We start from the raw sequence: 17,864 nt of genomic DNA on the forward strand, positions 1-17,864 counted from the left end.
GGGAGCTAAGATACGTGGCTCAACGCGCGCTGGGGGAGGGGAAGCTCCGGGTCAAGGAGCAAACCCGGCACAAGATGGCGGCGGTAGCGGCAGTGGCGGCGCGTAGGAGGCGGTGAGGAGCCCGGATCCCGGGAGCGCGCCCCGGACGCCCCCAGACCCCCTAAGTCTTGTATCTCTCCTTCCTGTATGTTCTCCTGAGACTGCTGCCCCTGGCCTCGTGAGGACCCTTTATTTCTCTGGAGGCGGCCTCACATGCCCCCCAGTCTCCTCGCGGTAGATCCTCGCGGCATTGGGGACCGTTGCTTCTTGGGCTCTCCGCTCCGGCCAGGTCGCTCAAGAAGGCCGCAGCCGTGCGCTCTTCTTGGCCTTGGCCGCTCTCTGCCGCCGCCCTCCCCTGGCAGCTTGCGGCAGTTAACGCTGCCGCCTCTTTCCTGCATTGCGCGGGGCCATCAGGGCGGGGGACGAGACGCGGCCCGGCCTCCGGGAACGCAGCCTGCTGCCCTCTGGCCCCTCAGCCGGGCGGGAAGCACCTCGGCCGGCAGTCCCACTTGCCCTTCTTGCCCTCCCCTCCGAGAGCCCCGGACCCTCTCCTGCCCTTGTCTTCACGTGGATAATAGCCCTGGCTTGTTCGGTGTTCACGGTCGTTGGGCACGGCTGGGCCAGGATGCCGTTAAGTTCACAGCCGGCCTGGATGATGTTGCTCAAACACAACAATGGTTTGGTCTGCGTTCTCGAGTTTATAGTACTGAAAAAATGGTTCGAGAAAGTCACCAGCGCCACAAAGTATTTACCAGGACCTAACAGATGTACTGGGGTGGGAGAGGCGTGCACTGGCCGCCGCAGTGGAAAAAACTTGTGTGGTAAATTCGACTCTCTGGAAGCCTGTGATCTGAAACAATAAATGGGTGCACCTTGCCCTGCGACTCATTCCTGACTTTGGCTTGTGACCACCTCTTGCTCAGGGGCGTTCAAGGCATCCCTGAGTTCCTAGGGCCTTCCAACAGGTCATTTCTGAAAAATCGTACAGAAATCCTATCCCCATTGGCTTCTCTCCAAACCCATTTTATAGATTGTGCAAATAGGACTCCAGAGGGTATTTAGTTCACTGTGCATCTGATTACTGCTGCTTTGAGCGGGTAGACAGGGGTCAGTGGCTCACTGTGATGCTGCAGTCAGTCACTCCTCAGGACTTGGGCCACATGCCTTGCTTTCGAATTTTCTGGTAACCTTTCTTCTGCTGGTTTTGCTACTATTTGTTCCTGCTTGGCCTATTAAACTGCGGAGCTTAGTGTTTTCCTCACTTTGTCTGGCCTGGCTTGCCTTGCACATTCTTCTGGAACTGGAGAGCTTAACTGTGTTTTCTGATCTCTCTGGTCATTTTCTTTACCTTTAGCGTTCAAGCCGATACCGAGATAAAAGCCGGATACAATATGTGTAGTAGGCCCTACTCTCTGGTTCCCTATGAGCAGGTAGCAAAGTTTTAATGCTGAGAAGAACCTGTGTGTTTGTGTTCTCGCCCCTCTCTGGAACGCTCTCACAGAGTGTGCTCCTTGCCTCCTTACATCAGGCACTGGGAGAACGTGTTTAAAATGCAGATTCCTTGGGGCCTGGGAATCTTCCTTTATAAGCACTGCATGTAATCCTTAACAGACACTAAAGTTTGAGAACCTCTGTTTAGGATTTACTCTGAATGGATGACTCTATTCTCCAAACTAACTTGTTTCATGAGCCTGTTAGTTCCTTGTCTGGCATTTGATAGTATGCTGGGGAAGTGAGAGTTTGTGGTAAACTTGGGGTGGTGGTCCGCAGTGAGGACGGCCCTGCTGCTGGTGGTTAGTGCGCTGTGTTGTACGTCATGAAGTACATGGGCCCCAGAGCCAGGCAGAACTGGATTCAACCCCAGTGTCACCTCACACTGGCTCCTCAATCTTGGATGAGTTATTGAACCTTTTATGCCTCAGTGTTCCCATCTGTGAAAAACCCCCGTTCTACATTCACTGAGAAAACAGTGAAAGAAAAAGAGGAGTTCCCGTCGTGGCGCAGTGGTTAACAAATCTGACTAGGAACCATGAGGTTTCGAGTTCGATCCCTGGCCTCGCTCAGTGGGTTAAGGATCCGGTGTTGCCTTGAGCTGTGGTGTAGGTTATAGACGCGGCTCGGATCCCGCGTTGCTGTGGCTCTGGTGTAGGCCGGCGGCTACAGCTCGGATTCGACCCCTAGCCTGGGAACCTCCCTATGCCGTGGGAGCGGCCCTAGAAAAGGCAAAAAGACAAAAGAAAAAAAGAAAGAGAAAAGAGTGCATATGAAGAATTGGTTCTGAACACTGGTTGCCTGTTAGAGTTGTTTAAGGGAGCTTTTTTAAATTTATTTTTTGGGAGTTCCCGTTGTGGCACAGTGGAAACAATCTGACTAGGAACCATGAGGTTGCGGGTTTGATCCCTGGCCTTGCTCAGTGGGTTAAGCATCCGGCATTGCCATGAGCTGTGGTGTAGGTCGCAGACAGGGCTTGAATCTGGCGTGGCTGTGGCTGTGGTATAGGCCAGCGGCTACAGCTCTGATTAGACCCCTAGCTTGGGAACCTCCATATGCCACGGGTGTGGTGACAAAAAGACAAAAAAAAAAAAAAAAAAATTATTTTTTGGCTGTGCCTGTGGCATGCAGAAGTACTCAGGCCAGGGATGGAACCCATGCCACAGCAGTGACTACACCGGGTCCCTAACCCCCTGAGCCACCAGGGAACTCCTAGAGGAACTTTTTAAAAACTCATGTTCAGATCCCACTTCAGACCAGTTAGATCAGAATCTCTGGGTGAGATCTGGGCATTGACACTACTGAAAACTATAGGCAGAGTGGAAAACTAGGGGTCTGAAGAAATCAGCCAGGCCTCTGGGGTGTATTCGGACTCAGTACAGGTTAAGTGTGATTATTCTTTACAAGTGTAGGGGGATAATGGTGACTCTTGTCACAAAGATAGAGTGGTGGGGATGTTAGGACCCTAGGAACTGTGACCAGCAGGCTAGCTGAGCATCCGTCTTTAACAGTTTCGCTGTAGCTCTACCCACTGTCTTGCCCACAGAACGGCATGGCTTACTTTCTCTGTTCCACACACATGGTACCACCACTTCCCCTGGGACTGGCTGTTACTGTTCCTTTCCTCTGAGAGGCTGATGTAACTTGAGTCAATACCAGGGCCTCTAAAGGCCAAAGATGCTTTGTCCACTTCCTCTGCCTTTTGAAGGGAAGGTGTGGGTGAGCCAGCTCCTCAGGCCTGGCACTTAACCCCATGTCCTCTCTACCTTTTCTTGTTAATGGGACTTTTCTCCCTTTGAGGGTTGTGGTGGGAAGAGACCTTCACCTCTGAAGGCGGGGCCCTTTCTGACCCTGTGCTGATTGTTCCCTCTTTATCCTCTCCCCCTAGGTCTTGGACGGGTTTGGTACTGGCTTGTTTAGGGGTCTGCCTGGGACTTACCCTTGCTGTGGATAGAAGCAACTTTAAGACCTGTGAAGAGAGTTCCTTCTGCAAGTATGATATTTCTGGGAGATTCGACTGGGAAGTAGGGTGATGTGGGAGGTGTCTGCGGCAGATGAGGTAGCCTGGGCCACTGCAGCTGACAGAAGGACCTAGGGGCTTTGGGGAACCCTCCCACTACCTTCTCAATCATTTCACTTGGCAGGAGGCAGCGAAGCATACGGCCAGGCCAGTCTCCATACCGAGCCTTGCTGGACTCTCTGCAGCTTGGTCCTGATACCCTCACAATCCATCTAATCAACGAAGTCACCAAGGTCAGGGGCGAAAAAGGAAGAGACTGGTGGGGGTGGGGCAATGGCTAAGGGATCATTGAGGAAGGGAGAACCTGCAGCCGACATTCTGTGCCGTCTGATCTTGAGACTTCTACTTTGTGAGACATTCAGATCTCAGATCCCTTAGGCAAAGGGCTAGAAAGACGTGACCTTTCAGGAGGGACATGGCTTCAGAGGGCATTCCATGGTGTGGCCCTTTCCTTTCTCCAGACCAGACCTCTGTCCCCACAGGTGTTGCTGGTGCTGGAGCTCCAGGGGCTTCAAAAGAACATGACTCGGATCCGGATTGATGAACTAGAGCCCCGACGGCCCCGATACCGTGTGCCAGACGTGTTGGTGGCTGAGCCCCCCACCGCTCGGTAGGTTTTTCCTGAGAAGCACACCTCCACGCCCTTTTCTCCTTCCTGATAAGCCTCTGGGTCCTGGCTCGCTTTCTTTTCCACACTGGGGTGATGGCTGACGAGCACCTCGCTGTTCTCCTCAGCCTTTCCTCCTCTCTTCTCTGTTTTCACTTGTTTCCTCTTTCATCCTTTCTCTTCATTCAGCAAACAGGTACTGCTTCCTCCTCTGTGCCAGGCCGAGGCTAGGTGCTGGCCATCCAAGAGGAAATCACGAGGCCCTGGAGCTGGCCTTCCAGGAACACAGTGTCTCTGTGGTTTGTTCCTCCCTTCCCTTCCTGTCCAGTTCTGTCCTGTCCCCTCCCCCTTTCCCGTCTTTTCCCTTCCCTTCCATCCTCCCTCCCTCCTCTCTTTCTCCTCAGATATTCAGGATAGGATTGCTCAAAATCTTAGGTCATGACACATTGTTGTTGTTATTTTTGTTTTGTTTTGTTTTTTAGTGGCTGCACCACGGCATATGGAAAGTTCCCTGGTGAGGGATTGAATCCGAGCCTCAGCTGTAGCAACGCTGGATCCTTTAACCCACTGCACAGGGCCCGGGATCAAACCCGCACCACCCACCACCACTGTGAGTGACCTGTGTTGCTGCAGTTAGATTTTTAACCCGTTGCTCCACAGCAGTATTCCATGCTTGGCTCTCTGTTAAATTTTCTTGATTTTTTTTCTTTTTTGGCCGCTCCGTGGCAATGTGGAGTTCCTGGGCCAGGGATCAAATCTCAGCCTCACTTGTAACCTAAGCCTCAGCTGTGGCAACGCTGGATCCTTAACCCCCTGTGCCGGGCCAGGGACTGAACTTGTGTCCTGAGACGCCATCAGTCCCATTGCGCCACAGTGGGAACTCCTCTTAAGAGTTTTGGGTTGTTTTTTGGTTTGTTTTTTTTGGCTGTGGTCTGCAATGGCTTGATGTGGGGTCTCAGTTCCCAGACCAGGGATTGAACAAAGGCCCCAGGGGTGAAAACGCAAGAGTCTTAACCAGCAGACCATCAGAGAACTCCCTCTGTTAAGGTTTTTTTTTTTTTTTTTTTTTTTTTGTCTTTTTGCTATTTCTTTGGGCTGCTCCCATGGCATATGGAGGTTCCCAGGCTGGGGGTCGAATCAGAGCTGCACTCGCTGGCCTACGCCAGAGCCACAGCAACGCGGGATCCGAGCCGTGTCTGCAACCTACACCACAGCTCACGGCAACGCCGGACCCTTAACCCACTGAGCAAGGGCAGGGATCGAAACCGCAACCTCATGGTTCCTAGTTGGATTCGTTAACCACTGCGCCACGACGGGAACTCCCCTCTGTTAAGTTTTTAACTTAGAAAACAGCATGATAAACCCTTCACCCAACCCAAATATATAACCCAACTCTTTCAGAGAGGTTGTTATTTTGAAGTTTTTCATTCCCTTCTTTTTTTGTTGTTATAGTTTCATTGTGTGTGTGTATATAAACGCATACGTATATATACTTGTGTACATGTGCCTCAGCAATAAATTATGTGGTTTTGTAAGTTTTTGAGCTTTATAGGGACAGTATCTTAGTGAATGTGTTCTTTCAGGATTTCCTTTTCTCACTTAACTGTATTTAACTCTGTTGGATATAGCTTTGATGTTCATTTTTACTGCTGTATAATATAACATTAAAAAAACTTTTTTTGGCCACAATGTGCAGTTGTATTATGTGCAGTCTCGATTCCTGGACCAGGGATCAAACCTGGGCCGCAGTAATGAAAGTGCAAAGTCCTAACCACTAGACCACCAAGGAACTCCCGGTCCATATTTTTTAAAAATTGAAGTATAATTGATGTACAGTATCATATGTTACAGGTGTTCAATATAGTGATTTATAAATTTTTAAAAATCATACTGCATTTATAGTAATTATAAAATATTGGTTGTATTCTCTGTGTTATACAACGTATCCTTGTAGCTTTCTTTTTTTCTTGTCTTTTTTTTTTTTTTGAGGGCTGCACCCATGGCATATGGAGATTCCCAGGCTAGGGGTCTAATCTAGAGCTGACTAGGAACCATGAGGTTTCAGGTTCGATCCCTGGCCTTGCTCAGTGGGTTAAGGAGCTGGCATTGCCATGAGCTTTGGTGTAGGTCGCAGACGCAGCTTGGATCTGGTGTTGCTGTGGCTCTGGTGTGGACCAGTGGCTATAGCTCTGATTAGACCCCTAGCCTGGGAATCTCCATATGCCATGGGTGCAGCCCTCAAGAAAAAAAGGGTGGGGGTGGGGTAGGGGTGGGGGTTTGTTTGTTGTTATTTTTTTTTATGGCTTCCCCAGTGGCATATGGCAGATGCTGGGCCAGGGATGGAATCTGAGCTACAGCTGAGACCTGCGTCACAGCTGCAGCAATGCCAGATCCTTAACCTACTATGCCACAGCAGGAACACCCAGACTTTTCTTGTTTTTGATGACCCTAAAAATATCTTTCAATAAATTGCAGTTCTTTCTTTTTTTTTCTGGCTTTTCAGGGCCATCCACGGCATAGGGAGGTACCCAGGCTAGGGGTCGAATCGGAGCTGTAGCTGCTGACCTACACCATGGCCACAGCGATGCCAGATCCGAGCCTCGTCTGTGACCTACACCACAGCTTATGGCAATGCCAGATCCTTAACCCACTGAGCGAGTCCAGGAATCGAACCCACCTCCTCATGGATCCTAGTCGTTAACCGCTGAGCCACGAAGGGAATTCCCAAATTGAAGTTCTGAATTTTTTGTTTTCAGGTATTTCAGTCTCCTTCCTGCTGGTATTAGTGTTTTTTCCAAGTTGTGTTTTAATAATCCTTCTCTACCTCAGAGTCAGAAAAATATGTCTTTATATTTTCTTCTAAAGGTTTCATTTGAAAGTTTAAATCGTAATCTGTCTGGAGTTGATATTTGCATCAGGTATGAGTTGGGAATGTGATCACACTTTTCTCCTGTGCAGAAAAGTCTGTTTTTCCTCTCCATTATTGAATTGTCGCTGAGCTGCCATGCCACCTGTTGCATTTCAAAGTTCTCAGTATACTTGGGTTTCCGGATTCTTCATTTGGTTCCTTTGACCATCTTGTCTCTACTGCACTCTAACCACACCGCCTGTGTGGATTGTAGCAGATCCTGCCCTCTTCTGAAGTGTCCTGACTGCTCCTGGCCCTTTGCACTCCCTTATATCCCTTTTGATCTCTTTCTCAGGCTTTCTGTCTCTGGCCAGGATGACAACAGCGTGGAGGTAACCGTGGCTGAGGGACCCTATAAAATCATCTTGACCGCGCGGCCATTCCGGCTGGACCTGCTGGAGGACCGCAGCCTTCTGCTCAGTGTCAATGCCCGAGGACTCTTAAATTTTGAGCACCAGAGGGCCCCCAGGGTCTCGTGAGTACGGGGTCAGGACCAAAGGGGACCTTGTGTGGAAGAACCTAGGGGTGTAGGAGGGCCTGGCATTGGGTCCCTGGGAGGAGAGAGGGTGGCAGTACAGCCAGGTAGAGGCTGGGGGCTGGGAGAAGCTGACTGTACGGAGGGTAGGAAGCAGACCTGGGTCGTTTTCTCCATTTCCTGTACAGACCAGGAGGCAGTCACTTTTGCCCCTGAGCTGTACCCTGGGCGCCTCCTCTAGGAGGCCTGCCTGGGTCTGCCTTTTCCTCTTCCCCCCCTCTCACACCATCACATTTCCCAGATTTATTTTCTTCCTTTTTTGTTTTGTTTTGTTTTGTTTTTTATTTTTGATTTCTTCCCCCACCCCATCTCTGGAAGTTTGTCGACTGAAACTCACTTTTATGTTTCTGTTTTTGTGTTGGTTTTGTGCTTCCTTTTCCCCTTCCCTCCCCATCTCCTCCTGCCCCAGTTTCTCGGATAAAGTTAGTCTCACGCTCGGTAGCATTTGGGATAAGATCAAGAACCTTTTCTCTAGGTAAATCCATGGCCACTGGTACTGTATCTGACCCTCTGCCCTTACCCGCCCTTCTTTCTGGCCCCCAGGAAGGTGCCCCGGACCCTTCCACGTCCTCCCCTTCACTCACCCCTCTTTCTCCAGCTGTATGGTCTCTGGTCCCTGTTCCCCATTCCCTGGCTGGGAGCGCCCCCAGGGAGGGAAGATGAAATGCTGAAAGTCCTTGAGGAATGTAGGGAGCTTCTTGCTTTGCCGAGGGGTGGAGAGATGCTGCCTATTGCTGAGGTTCCTGGCTCTCAGCTGGGGTGCACTGGGGCTCTGGGCAGAGCTGCTTGCCAGCTGCCCTCAAAAGTATCTTTGGCAGGACCTCTTGTTTGAGTCCCTGGGAATGTTTGTAGAGGCCTGACCATCCGTAGAGGCTTATGACCTACTTACCTCTGCAAAACCCTGTGTCAGGCCAGGAGGCTGAGGCCCGGTGAGGGAAGTCGGGGCGACAGTGTCGTGGTGGAGGCTACAGGGCCAGGATTAGCATTCTGAACCCAGGCCCTTGAACTTGCCTGCCTGTCTCCTCTGACGTGCTGGCAGGGGCTGGTGATTTGGGCCCATATTTGGAAGGCATTCCTGTTGGCGGTTACTCCCCATTTCCCTTTCTCATTTCTCTCCCTGTTCTTTGCACACGTACTTGCTCACTGGGGGGGGGTCCCTCTCCAAGCTTTAACATTCAGTCCCTTCCTCCAATGCCTTCGTTCCTTTGGACCCTTGGCTCTCTATTCCCTCACCCCTCCTTCCACTAGCCCCTCGTCCCTGCCCCCTCTGGATTGGAGCAGACAGCTCTCCTACCTTCCAGGCAAGGATCAAAAGACCCAGCTGAGGGCGATGGGGCCCAGCCCGAGGAAGCACCTGGGGATGGAGACAAGGCAAGTCGAGGGCAGAGGGCATGGCCGGAGCCCAGGGCTGGCTGGGAGGTTGGAGGGGAAAGGCCCACAAGAAAGTCGAGCTTAGTCTCGCCATCAGGGATGGGGTTTAGAAAACGGGCGAGGGAAGAGAGAGGACGGGCGTGTGATCGGGTAGTGGTCTCCTTTCCTCCTTTCAGCCAGAGGAGATCCAGGGGAAGGCAGAGAAAGATGAGCCAGGAGCCTGGGAAGAGACATTCAAAACTCACTCTGACAGCAAGCCCTATGGTGAGGGGCTGGGAGAGCCTTGGGCAGGGGCGCAGGGAGTCCTTGCCAAGCGGAAGCTCTGGAGCTCATCTTTTGCTTTCCTTCTAGGCCCCACGTCTGTGGGTTTGGATTTCTCTCTGCCAGGCATGGAACATGTGTATGGGATCCCCGAGCATGCAGACAGCCTGAGGCTAAAAGTCACTGAGTGAGTCCCATGGTGACATCTGGATGTAGGGGGAGGGAAGTGGTCGGAAGGGCTGAGGGAGATGTGCACACAGGTCAGATACTCCGGACAAGCACAGATCACTTCCTATGCTCAGAGCACCTTTGGCTATCAGAAAATTCTGCTTTGAGAAAAGGCAGTGGGGTCATTTTTGTCTACGGGGTGGGGGCTGTGCGTGCCATGGTCCGGGGCCAGTCTGTCTGTCTGCCTGCAGGGGTGGGGATCCATATCGCCTCTACAATTTGGACGTGTTCCAGTATGAGCTGTACAACCCCATGGCCCTGTACGGCTCCGTGCCTGTGCTCCTGGCACACAGCCCTCACAGGGACCTGGGCATCTTCTGGCTCAACGCTGCAGAGACCTGGGTTGACATATCCTCCAACACTGCAGGGAAGGTGAGAGCACAGGTACCGGGAACAGTACAGGAGGGAGTCGTCAGGCCTCAAGACAAATGGGTGTGTGTGGGGCACTGGCTTTGGTGAGCCTCGGTGGGTAGCCCTCCAGCACTGCAGGGATTGGGCGAGAGAGGGGCCCTGGCTTTAGGAGCAGCATAGGAATTCTCCAGTCACTCCGAGCAGACACACCCTCGTGGGAAGCTATTTCCTCTCTCTGCTGCTTTTTTTTTTTTTTTTTTAATTTTATGGCTGCTCCAGCAGCGTATGGACTGAATTTGAGCTGTAGCTGTGGCAGCTCTGGGTTCCTTAACCCACTGCACCGGGCCAGGGATTGAACCCACACCTCCATAGCAACCTGAGCTACTGCAGTTGGATTCTTAACCCACTGTGCCATGGCAGGAACTCCTCCTGTTCTGCTTTTATTATCAGCATCTTTGCAGTTGAGTGTGCATTAGGAGCTAGACCCTTTTCTAGATGCTGGGGATATATTGCTCATTGGGGTGGGAAAGGCCCTCACTCTCAGGAAGACAGAGGTTAAACACGTGGCCAAGGGCAAGATGAGTTCAGTGGTGCTAAGTGCTACGAGAAATGCAAGGAGTTCCTATTGTGGCTTAGCAGTGACAAACCTGGCTAGTATCCATGAGGACGCAGGTTCAGTCCCTGGCCTCAATCAGTGGGTTAAGGATCTGGTGTGGCCGTGAGCTGTGGTGTAGTTTGCAGACAAGGCTCTGATTCCATGTGGCTGTGGCATAGGCCGGCACCTGCAGCTCCAATTTGATTCCTAGCCTGGGAACTTCCATATGCTGAGGGTGCGACCCTAAAAAGACAAAAAAAAAAAAAAGAGAATTCGGCTGTGTGTGGAGTTCCTGCTGTGGCACAATGGGATAGGCGGCATCTCTGCAGGGTTGGGATGCATGTTCAATCCCCACCTTGGCACAGTGGGTTAAGGGTCCGTTGTTGTCGCAGCTGTGGCTCGGATCTGATACCTGGCCTGGGAAGCTCCATATGTCGCAGGGTGGCCAAAAAAGAAAAAAAAAAAAAAAATAAGAAACCAGCTATGTGCAGACTCTGGGGAGAACACTGCTGCTTTGTGTTTGGCGTGGGAAGCAGGAGGGTGGCATCAGACCTCTTTCTGATCCCCTCTGTAGACCCTGTTTGGGAAGATGCTGGACTACCTACAGGGCTCTGGGGAGACCCCACAGACAGATGTTCGCTGGATGTCGGAGAGCGGCATCATCGATGTCTTCCTGCTCCTTGGGCCCTCCGTCTTCGATGTCTTCCGGCAGTACGCTAGTCTCACTGGTATGCAGGGGCCCTACCTTGTCAGCCTGCAGCCTCCTTTTATGGTCCTTGTCTTCTCGAGAGGGGCGCCTGGATTTTCAGAAGTCTTGTGCCTCACCCTATTCTCTCGCCCTAAACCCTTCTACCTCTTTTAATTTCTGGGCATCCCTCATCGGCCCCAGGTTGAGCCTGACCCCATTGTGACCCCCACCCCTCAATGAACCTGCAGGGACCCAGGCATTGCCCCCGCTCTTCTCCCTCGGCTACCACCAGAGCCGCTGGAACTATCGAGATGAGGCCGATGTCCTGGAAGTTAATCAGGGCTTTGATGATCACAACCTGCCCTGTGATTTCATCTGGCTGGACATCGAGCATGCTGATGGCAAGCGGTACTTCACCTGGGACCCCAGCCGCTTCCCCCAGCCCCGCACCATGCTTGAGCACTTGGCCTCTAAGAGGCGCAAGGTAAGAAGACTGCAGCCATAGTGGGGTTTCTTAGGCATGATAACCCCGGAGAACTGAGATCACCCGTGTTCCTTGTCCCCAGCTGGTAGCCATTGTGGACCCTCATATCAAGGTGGACTCCAGCTACCGCGTACATGAAGAGTTGCAGAACCTGGGTCTGTATGTTAAAACCCGGGATGGCTCTGACTATGAGGGCTGGTGCTGGCCAGGTAGGTGGACCCAGAACTGAGGTAGGCTAGTGGGAGACCAGGGAGGTAAAAATGAAGCCCATTTTGCCCATCGGGGTTGAAAGCCATCCTTGACTTCTAGGTGCAGCTAGTTACCCTGATTTTACCAATCCCAAGATGAGAGCCTGGTGGGCTGACATGTTTCGCTTTGAGAATTACGAGGTATGGCAGCCCCTCCCGAACCTGCCTCTGTCTTTCCCACTCTACCTCCTGGAATCTTTCTCTGCTGGTCAGCTCTGCTAGGCTGGTTGCTTAGACGCTATCAGGGGGCCTTGATGATCCTGGGAGGGCCCTGAGAAATGCGTCTTTCTGGGTTCCTAGCTCTCTTCTCTGACGCTGTTTGTTTTCTTCCGCTCTGTCCTCTGTCCCCATTTTCTGCCTTGTGTTCTCAGGGCTCATCTTCCAACCTCTATGTCTGGAATGACATGAACGAACCGTCCGTGTTCAATGGCCCTGAGGTCACCATGCTCAAGGATGCCCAGCATTATGGGGGCTGGGAGCACCGAGACCTGCACAACATCTATGGCTTCTACGTGGTAGGGGACTGGGAGAGGAGGGACTGAGGGCCGGGAACTTGCACCAGTGACACCTGGCTCCTGTTCCTCACTATCCCTCTTTTCTCTTGTTCCCACGCAGCACATGGCAACTGCTGACGGGCTGGTGCTGCGCTCTGGGGGTGTAGAACGGCCCTTTGTCCTGAGCAGGGCTTTCTTCGCTGGCTCCCAGCGCTTTGGTAAGATTTGGAGAAAGAGCCGTGGCAAAGGGACCCGGGCCTGGATCTTGGAGAAGTGTGTCCCCGCAGCCATCCTCTGAGTTGTGCGCTTCTTCCACCTGTGCACTTCAGAGGGGGCAAGGAGTGGGAGGGTCAGTCCCTGTCCAAGTGCTCTTGTGAACTCTGCCGTCTTCAGCAGGACCCGGGACCCCAGAGCAGATGTGGCCGGTCAGAGAGGTCAGCTCTATAAAAGGTGGCGCCCCTTCCCTGTTTGCAAGCTCCCTCCCTGTCTTCTTCCTTAGGAGCCGTGTGGACTGGGGACAACACTGCTGAATGGGACCATTTGAAGATCTCTATCCCTATGTGTCTCAGCTTGGGGCTGGTGGGACTTTCCTTCTGTGGAGGTAAGGAGGTGGGGGGGTTGGGGGGTCTTGGTTTGGCAGGAGAGGGGCTGGTAGAGGGTATGAAACCTAGGCATGAACAGACAGCTGAGAGTCCAGGGTGGAGCCTTGGGGGGCTCCTTAGGCAGCAGCCCTCCTTCACCCTCTTTTGCAATCTGTTTCCTCCCTCCCCTCTCCAGCGGATGTGGGTGGCTTCTTCAAAAATCCAGAGCCAGAGCTGCTTGTGCGCTGGTACCAGATGGGTGCTTACCAGCCATTCTTCCGGGCACATGCCCATTTGGACACTGGTCGGCGAGAGCCGTGGCTGTTACCGACTCAGTACCAGGACATGATCCGAGATGCCCTGGGCCAGAGATACTCCTTACTGCCCTTCTGGTACACTCTCTTCTATCAGGCCCATCGCGAAGGGGTTCCTGTCATGAGGTGAGACATTCAGTTGGTCTGTGTCCAGTGGGCTCAGGTGGCTGGGAGACACTGGGGACTGGTCCCCATCCACCTCTGGGCCTCTTCACTGGCCAGGGCCTTGTAACGAAGGGAAATCTGATTTCAAGATAAGAGTAAAAAGAGACCAGTGGGGGTGAATAGCAGTAGACGTTACTGAGTGCTTATAACTAACATGCCAGGCATTACTCATCACCATCCCCAGAGCCCGAAACAAGTCAGACAAGTGTCCTACCCTTGGGAGGGAAACAGAGAGATGTACGTGTAGACAAATATGTAAATAGGAATATTGCCAACGCTGACGAGTTGTTTAAAAATTGAACAGGGTAATGGAATTAGGTTCCACAAACAGGCCATATAAAGATGAGGCCTGGAGTTCCCGCCATGGAGCAGTAGTTAACAAATCCGACTAGGAACCATGAGATTACGGGTTTGATCCCTGGCCTTGCTCAGTGGGTTTAGGATCTGGCATTGCCATGAGCTGTGGTGTAGGTTGTAGACGCGGCTCAGATCCTGCGTTGCTGTGGCTCTGGTGTAGGCTGGCAGCTGCAGCTCCGATCAGACCCCTAGCCTGGGAACCTCCATATGCCGCGGAAGCAGCCTTAGAAAAGGCAAAAAGAAAAACAAACAAATAAATAAATAAAGATGAGGGCTGATTGATATGTAAGACACTTTTGTGATCTAAAGAAAGAATGTTCCCAGGAGGGGAGACTGCAGGTGAAAAAATTATGAAATGAAAAAAAAATTATGGGAGTTCCTGTCCTGGCACATCAGAACGAATCTGACTAGGAACCATGAGGTTGCAGGTTCGATCCCTGGCCTTGCTCAGTGGGTTAAGGATCCGGTGTTCCCCTGAGCTGTGGTGTAGGTCACAGACACAGCTTGGATCTGGTGTTGCCATGGCTCTGGCACAGGCCTGCAGCAACAGCTCCAATTAGGCCCCCTAGCCTGGGAACCTCCATATGCCACGGGTGCGGCCCTAAAAGGACAAAAGACAAAAAGAAAAAAAAAAATTATGAAACAGAAATGAGTTTGTTGTGTTCCAGGAGTAGGAAAAAAACAGCATCTCAGGGGTCAGGAACTAGAAGGAGAGATACGTTGGGATGGGAAGTTCGATCTGATCCTGGAGGGCCTTTCAGGCCAGGATAATGCAGTGGCTGCTGCAAGGTCACTGTGCAAAACAGTTTCAAGAGGGGGCAGGCAGGGAGGAGGAGGCAGGGAGATGGGTTAGGAAATTAAATGTTTAGACCAAGGTTAGATTGCATAGCTCAGGCTTTAAGCCCACAGCTGTCTAGCTGCCAGCCCTGTCTAGCTGGGTGTTCCCCTTGTGCTGTTCTCTTTTTTTGTTTGTTTTTGATGGCTGCATCTGGGGCATATGGAAGTTCCAGGCTAGGGGTCCAGTTGGAGCTACAGCTGCGTATGCCACAGCTATAGCAGTGTGGGATCTGAGCCGTTTCTGTGACTATGCCATAGCTCACAGTAACTATGCCAGATCCTTAACCCACTGAGTGAGGCCAGGCATCGAACCCCTGTGCTCATGGATACTAGTCAGATTTGTTTCCACTGCGCCGCAACGGGAACTCCTACCCTTGTGCTGTTCGTATTGCCACTTGCTGGAATAGCATCTTTGACTTCTGCCAAAACAGCGAGTGTCTTCCTTTCTTGTCCTGCGTCCTTTCTAGGGCCCTGTGGGTGCATTATCCTCAGGACGTGACGACCTTCAGTATAGATGACGAGTTCCTGCTTGGTGAGGACCAGGGAGGACAGTTGGTGGTGGGGAAGAAGCTGGCACTGTGGGAGATGTGTCTGTGGATGCCCAGGGAGGAGGAGTGAGTGAGGCCTGTGGTACGAGGGAGCATGTGCTTCGGGGCTCCTCTCTGGAAACTGATCCCCCAGTTCAGAGTTGATTCTGCTGTGTTTCAGGGGATGCACTGCTGGTTCACCCTGTAACGGACTCTGAGGCACATGGCGTGCAGGTCTATCTGCCGGGCCAAGGGGAGGTGAGTTAAGGAAAAGACGTGGTGGGGGAGTTCCCACTGTGGTGCAACGGATTAAGGTCTGGTGTCTCTGGCTCGGGTTGCCACTGAGGCACGGGTTTGATATCTAGCCTGGCACAGTGGGTAAAGGATCCAATGTTGCTGTGGTGTAGGTTGCAGCTGTGGGTCGGATTTGATCCCTGGTCTCAGAACTTCTCTATGCCTTGGGTGTGGCCCTTAAAAAGAAAAAAGACGTGGTGGAGGTTAGTGAGGGTAAGAGAATGGGGGCCCTGTGTGTAGTGAGTGACCGGGTGTATTTCCTGCCACCCACAGGTGTGGTACGATGTTCACAGCTACCAGAAGTATCATGGTCCGCAGACCCTGTACCTGCCTGTAACTCTAAGCAGCGTAAGTATGCCTGGGCCCGCTGCCAGCTCCGTCTGCCTGCAGGTTTCCAGAAGGGGAGAGTGTGTATGCTTTGCAGTCCAGTTCCTAAGCGGGGCACAGATATGCAGGAGCAAAAGGTGCTGCAGGGCCCAGGATTGAGCAACAGGGCTGCTTCATCCCCGCACTGCTCTTGCCCTAGATCCCTGTGTTCCAGCGCGGAGGGACCATTGTGCCCCGATGGATGCGAGTGCGGCGTTCCTCAGACTGCATGAAGGACGACCCCATCACTCTCTTCGTTGCACTCAGTCCCCAGGTGAGCGCACAGGCAGGGAGCCTCTGCGACTGTCTGCCTACCTCCCTAGGATTCAGTCCCTTGGGGCTGTGCCCCTCACTGCTCCTTGGGCTCAGGGTCTCATCTACCCCATTTCCTGCCCAGGGTACAGCCCAAGGAGAGCTCTTTCTCGACGATGGGCACACATTCAACTATCAGACTGGCCATGAGTTCCTGCTGCGTCGATTCTCATTCTCTGGCAACACCCTTGTCTCCAGGTATGGCAGTCCCCTTTCTTCCTTGGCAGCCTCTGAAGGAGAAGGCTGGCCTCAGGGAGGCTTAGAGCCATTGTGTTCTTTTCTTGTATCGTGACCTTGTTGTTCCCTCTTTTCTTTCTGCTCTGACATCTTTTTTCCCTGATGGGTATCCATTTTTGTTCTCTCCAGCTCAGCAGACTCCAAAGGCCACTTTGAGACACCTGTCTGGATTGAGCGGGTGGTGATAATAGGGGCTGGAAAGCCAGCAACTGTGGTACTCCAGACAAAAGGTGAGTGAGGGATCTGGCCCCGCAGGGCAGCGGGGAAAGCAGGGGCAGGGTTGTGGCCTATAGATGAGGGAAAGTAGTTGCTACGACTATGGCGTTCTTTCTTCTTCCTCCACCAGGATCTCCTGAAAGCCGCCTGTCCTTCCAGCATGACCCTGAGACCTCTGTGTTGATCCTGCGCAAGCCTGGCGTCAATGTGGCATCCGACTGGAGCATTCACCTGCGATAACCCATGGGATGTTGGGATGGGGTGCGGTGGTGATTGAGAGTTACACTTCCTTCTGCCTTGGAGTTTGACCTTCCCCAGACTTCACCTTTCTTATGCCGACGTCTGGGCAGGGTGAGAGGGCTGTCCCTGGGCTTGAATTCCTTTTGTGACCTGATCTCTCCCACCCCACTGACACCAGATCTCCCTTCATCTCCCAGTACTCTGTTGCTCGAACTGGAGCACAATCACCTGTGAAGACCTGGGGACCATAGGGCCCTTGCTTTCCCTCCTCTTTTCTTTCTTTTGGGGGCCCTGAATCTCCTCCAGACCCTCTCCATTCATGTCTCTTGTGTGTTGATGCCATTTCTTGGAAGAAGATAAGGGCAGTGAGCTTTAGGGCTGCTTTTCTCCTTCCCCTTCCCTCCCCACCGAACTGCTCTCCCTCCTTTTATTTCTTCCTCTGTCAGCCCTTCCCTTTTAATGCCCCATCGATACACTGGGACCACCCCTTACCTGATGAGGGATGAATGGATCACAGGAGTGAGGTTGCTGGAAAACGTCCTCTTCCCTGGCTCCCAAGTTTTCCTCTCCCCGCTTCTTTCTAGAGCTGCTGCAGTTCTGACAGGGGCAGTTCTACCTCCCCTGTCCTTTGGGGGAAGGAAGTTTCCACTCCCTGAGAGGGGATAAACAAAACTTCTCTTGCCTCCTAAAATTTTGTCCCGTTGAGGGGCATTCAAGATGGAGAAATCAGTTGTGGTTTCATCGAATCACGGTCATCTGTATTTATTGCTGGGAGAAGGCTGAGGGTGGGGGAGAGATGATCATGTGCGCCCAGGGGTGGCCCAAAGCCCTGGGTAGGGGGTGGGGTGGGCAAGGACTAACTGGGGGCGAGGGGGAATATTTGTGGGAATTTTTTTTACTTCCTCTTGGCCTCCAGCCGTGACAGGTTTTGATAAAAGGAGAAACAATAAAGAGATAAACCATAAATAACTGTTGTCTGGATTCTAGTTCTGGCCTGAACCACAGACCCTTAAAAGCCTAGGGCCTGACATTTTCATTTAGCTTCAGCAGAAGCCTTATTGAGTCAGTAAAATGAGTGAGTACAAGCGTTCTTCAGCT

General features: G+C 52.3%; 1 protein-coding gene across 5 annotated transcripts; it reads left to right on the top strand.

The window, feature by feature from the left end:
* On the top strand, positions 8–17,732 carry GANAB (glucosidase II alpha subunit). 5 transcript variants are annotated; one of them, XM_005660772.3, is made up of 25 exons: positions 44–112; positions 3,419–3,523; positions 3,675–3,783; positions 4,033–4,160; positions 7,361–7,540; positions 8,010–8,075; positions 8,902–8,971; positions 9,148–9,235; positions 9,323–9,419; positions 9,652–9,832; positions 10,981–11,134; positions 11,343–11,578; positions 11,661–11,787; positions 11,888–11,967; positions 12,198–12,341; positions 12,442–12,538; positions 12,820–12,921; positions 13,098–13,341; positions 15,042–15,106; positions 15,283–15,359; positions 15,669–15,743; positions 15,922–16,035; positions 16,159–16,271; positions 16,440–16,540; positions 16,657–17,732. In XM_005660772.3, the coding sequence occupies exons 1-25, from the start codon at positions 75–77 to the stop codon at positions 16,764–16,766; spliced, it is 2,901 nt and encodes a 966-aa protein (XP_005660829.1). In that variant the 5' UTR covers positions 44–74; the 3' UTR covers positions 16,767–17,732.

The sequence above is a fragment of the Sus scrofa genome, chromosome 2 (assembly GCF_000003025.6).
Source record: "Sus scrofa isolate TJ Tabasco breed Duroc chromosome 2, Sscrofa11.1, whole genome shotgun sequence".
Classification (NCBI taxonomy): Eukaryota; Metazoa; Chordata; class Mammalia; order Artiodactyla; family Suidae; genus Sus; species Sus scrofa.

Coding starts and splice junctions, on each gene's coding strand:
- GANAB (XM_021080661.1), top strand. CDS start 75: ATGGCGGCGGTAGCGGCAGTGGCGGCGCGTAGGAGGCG. Junction 13,342..15,041: donor GAAGGGGTTCCTGTCATGAG/GTGAGACATTCA, acceptor CGTCCTTTCTAG/GGCCCTGTGGGTGCATTATC. Junction 15,360..15,668: donor ATCTGCCGGGCCAAGGGGAG/GTGAGTTAAGGA, acceptor TGCCACCCACAG/GTGTGGTACGATGTTCACAG.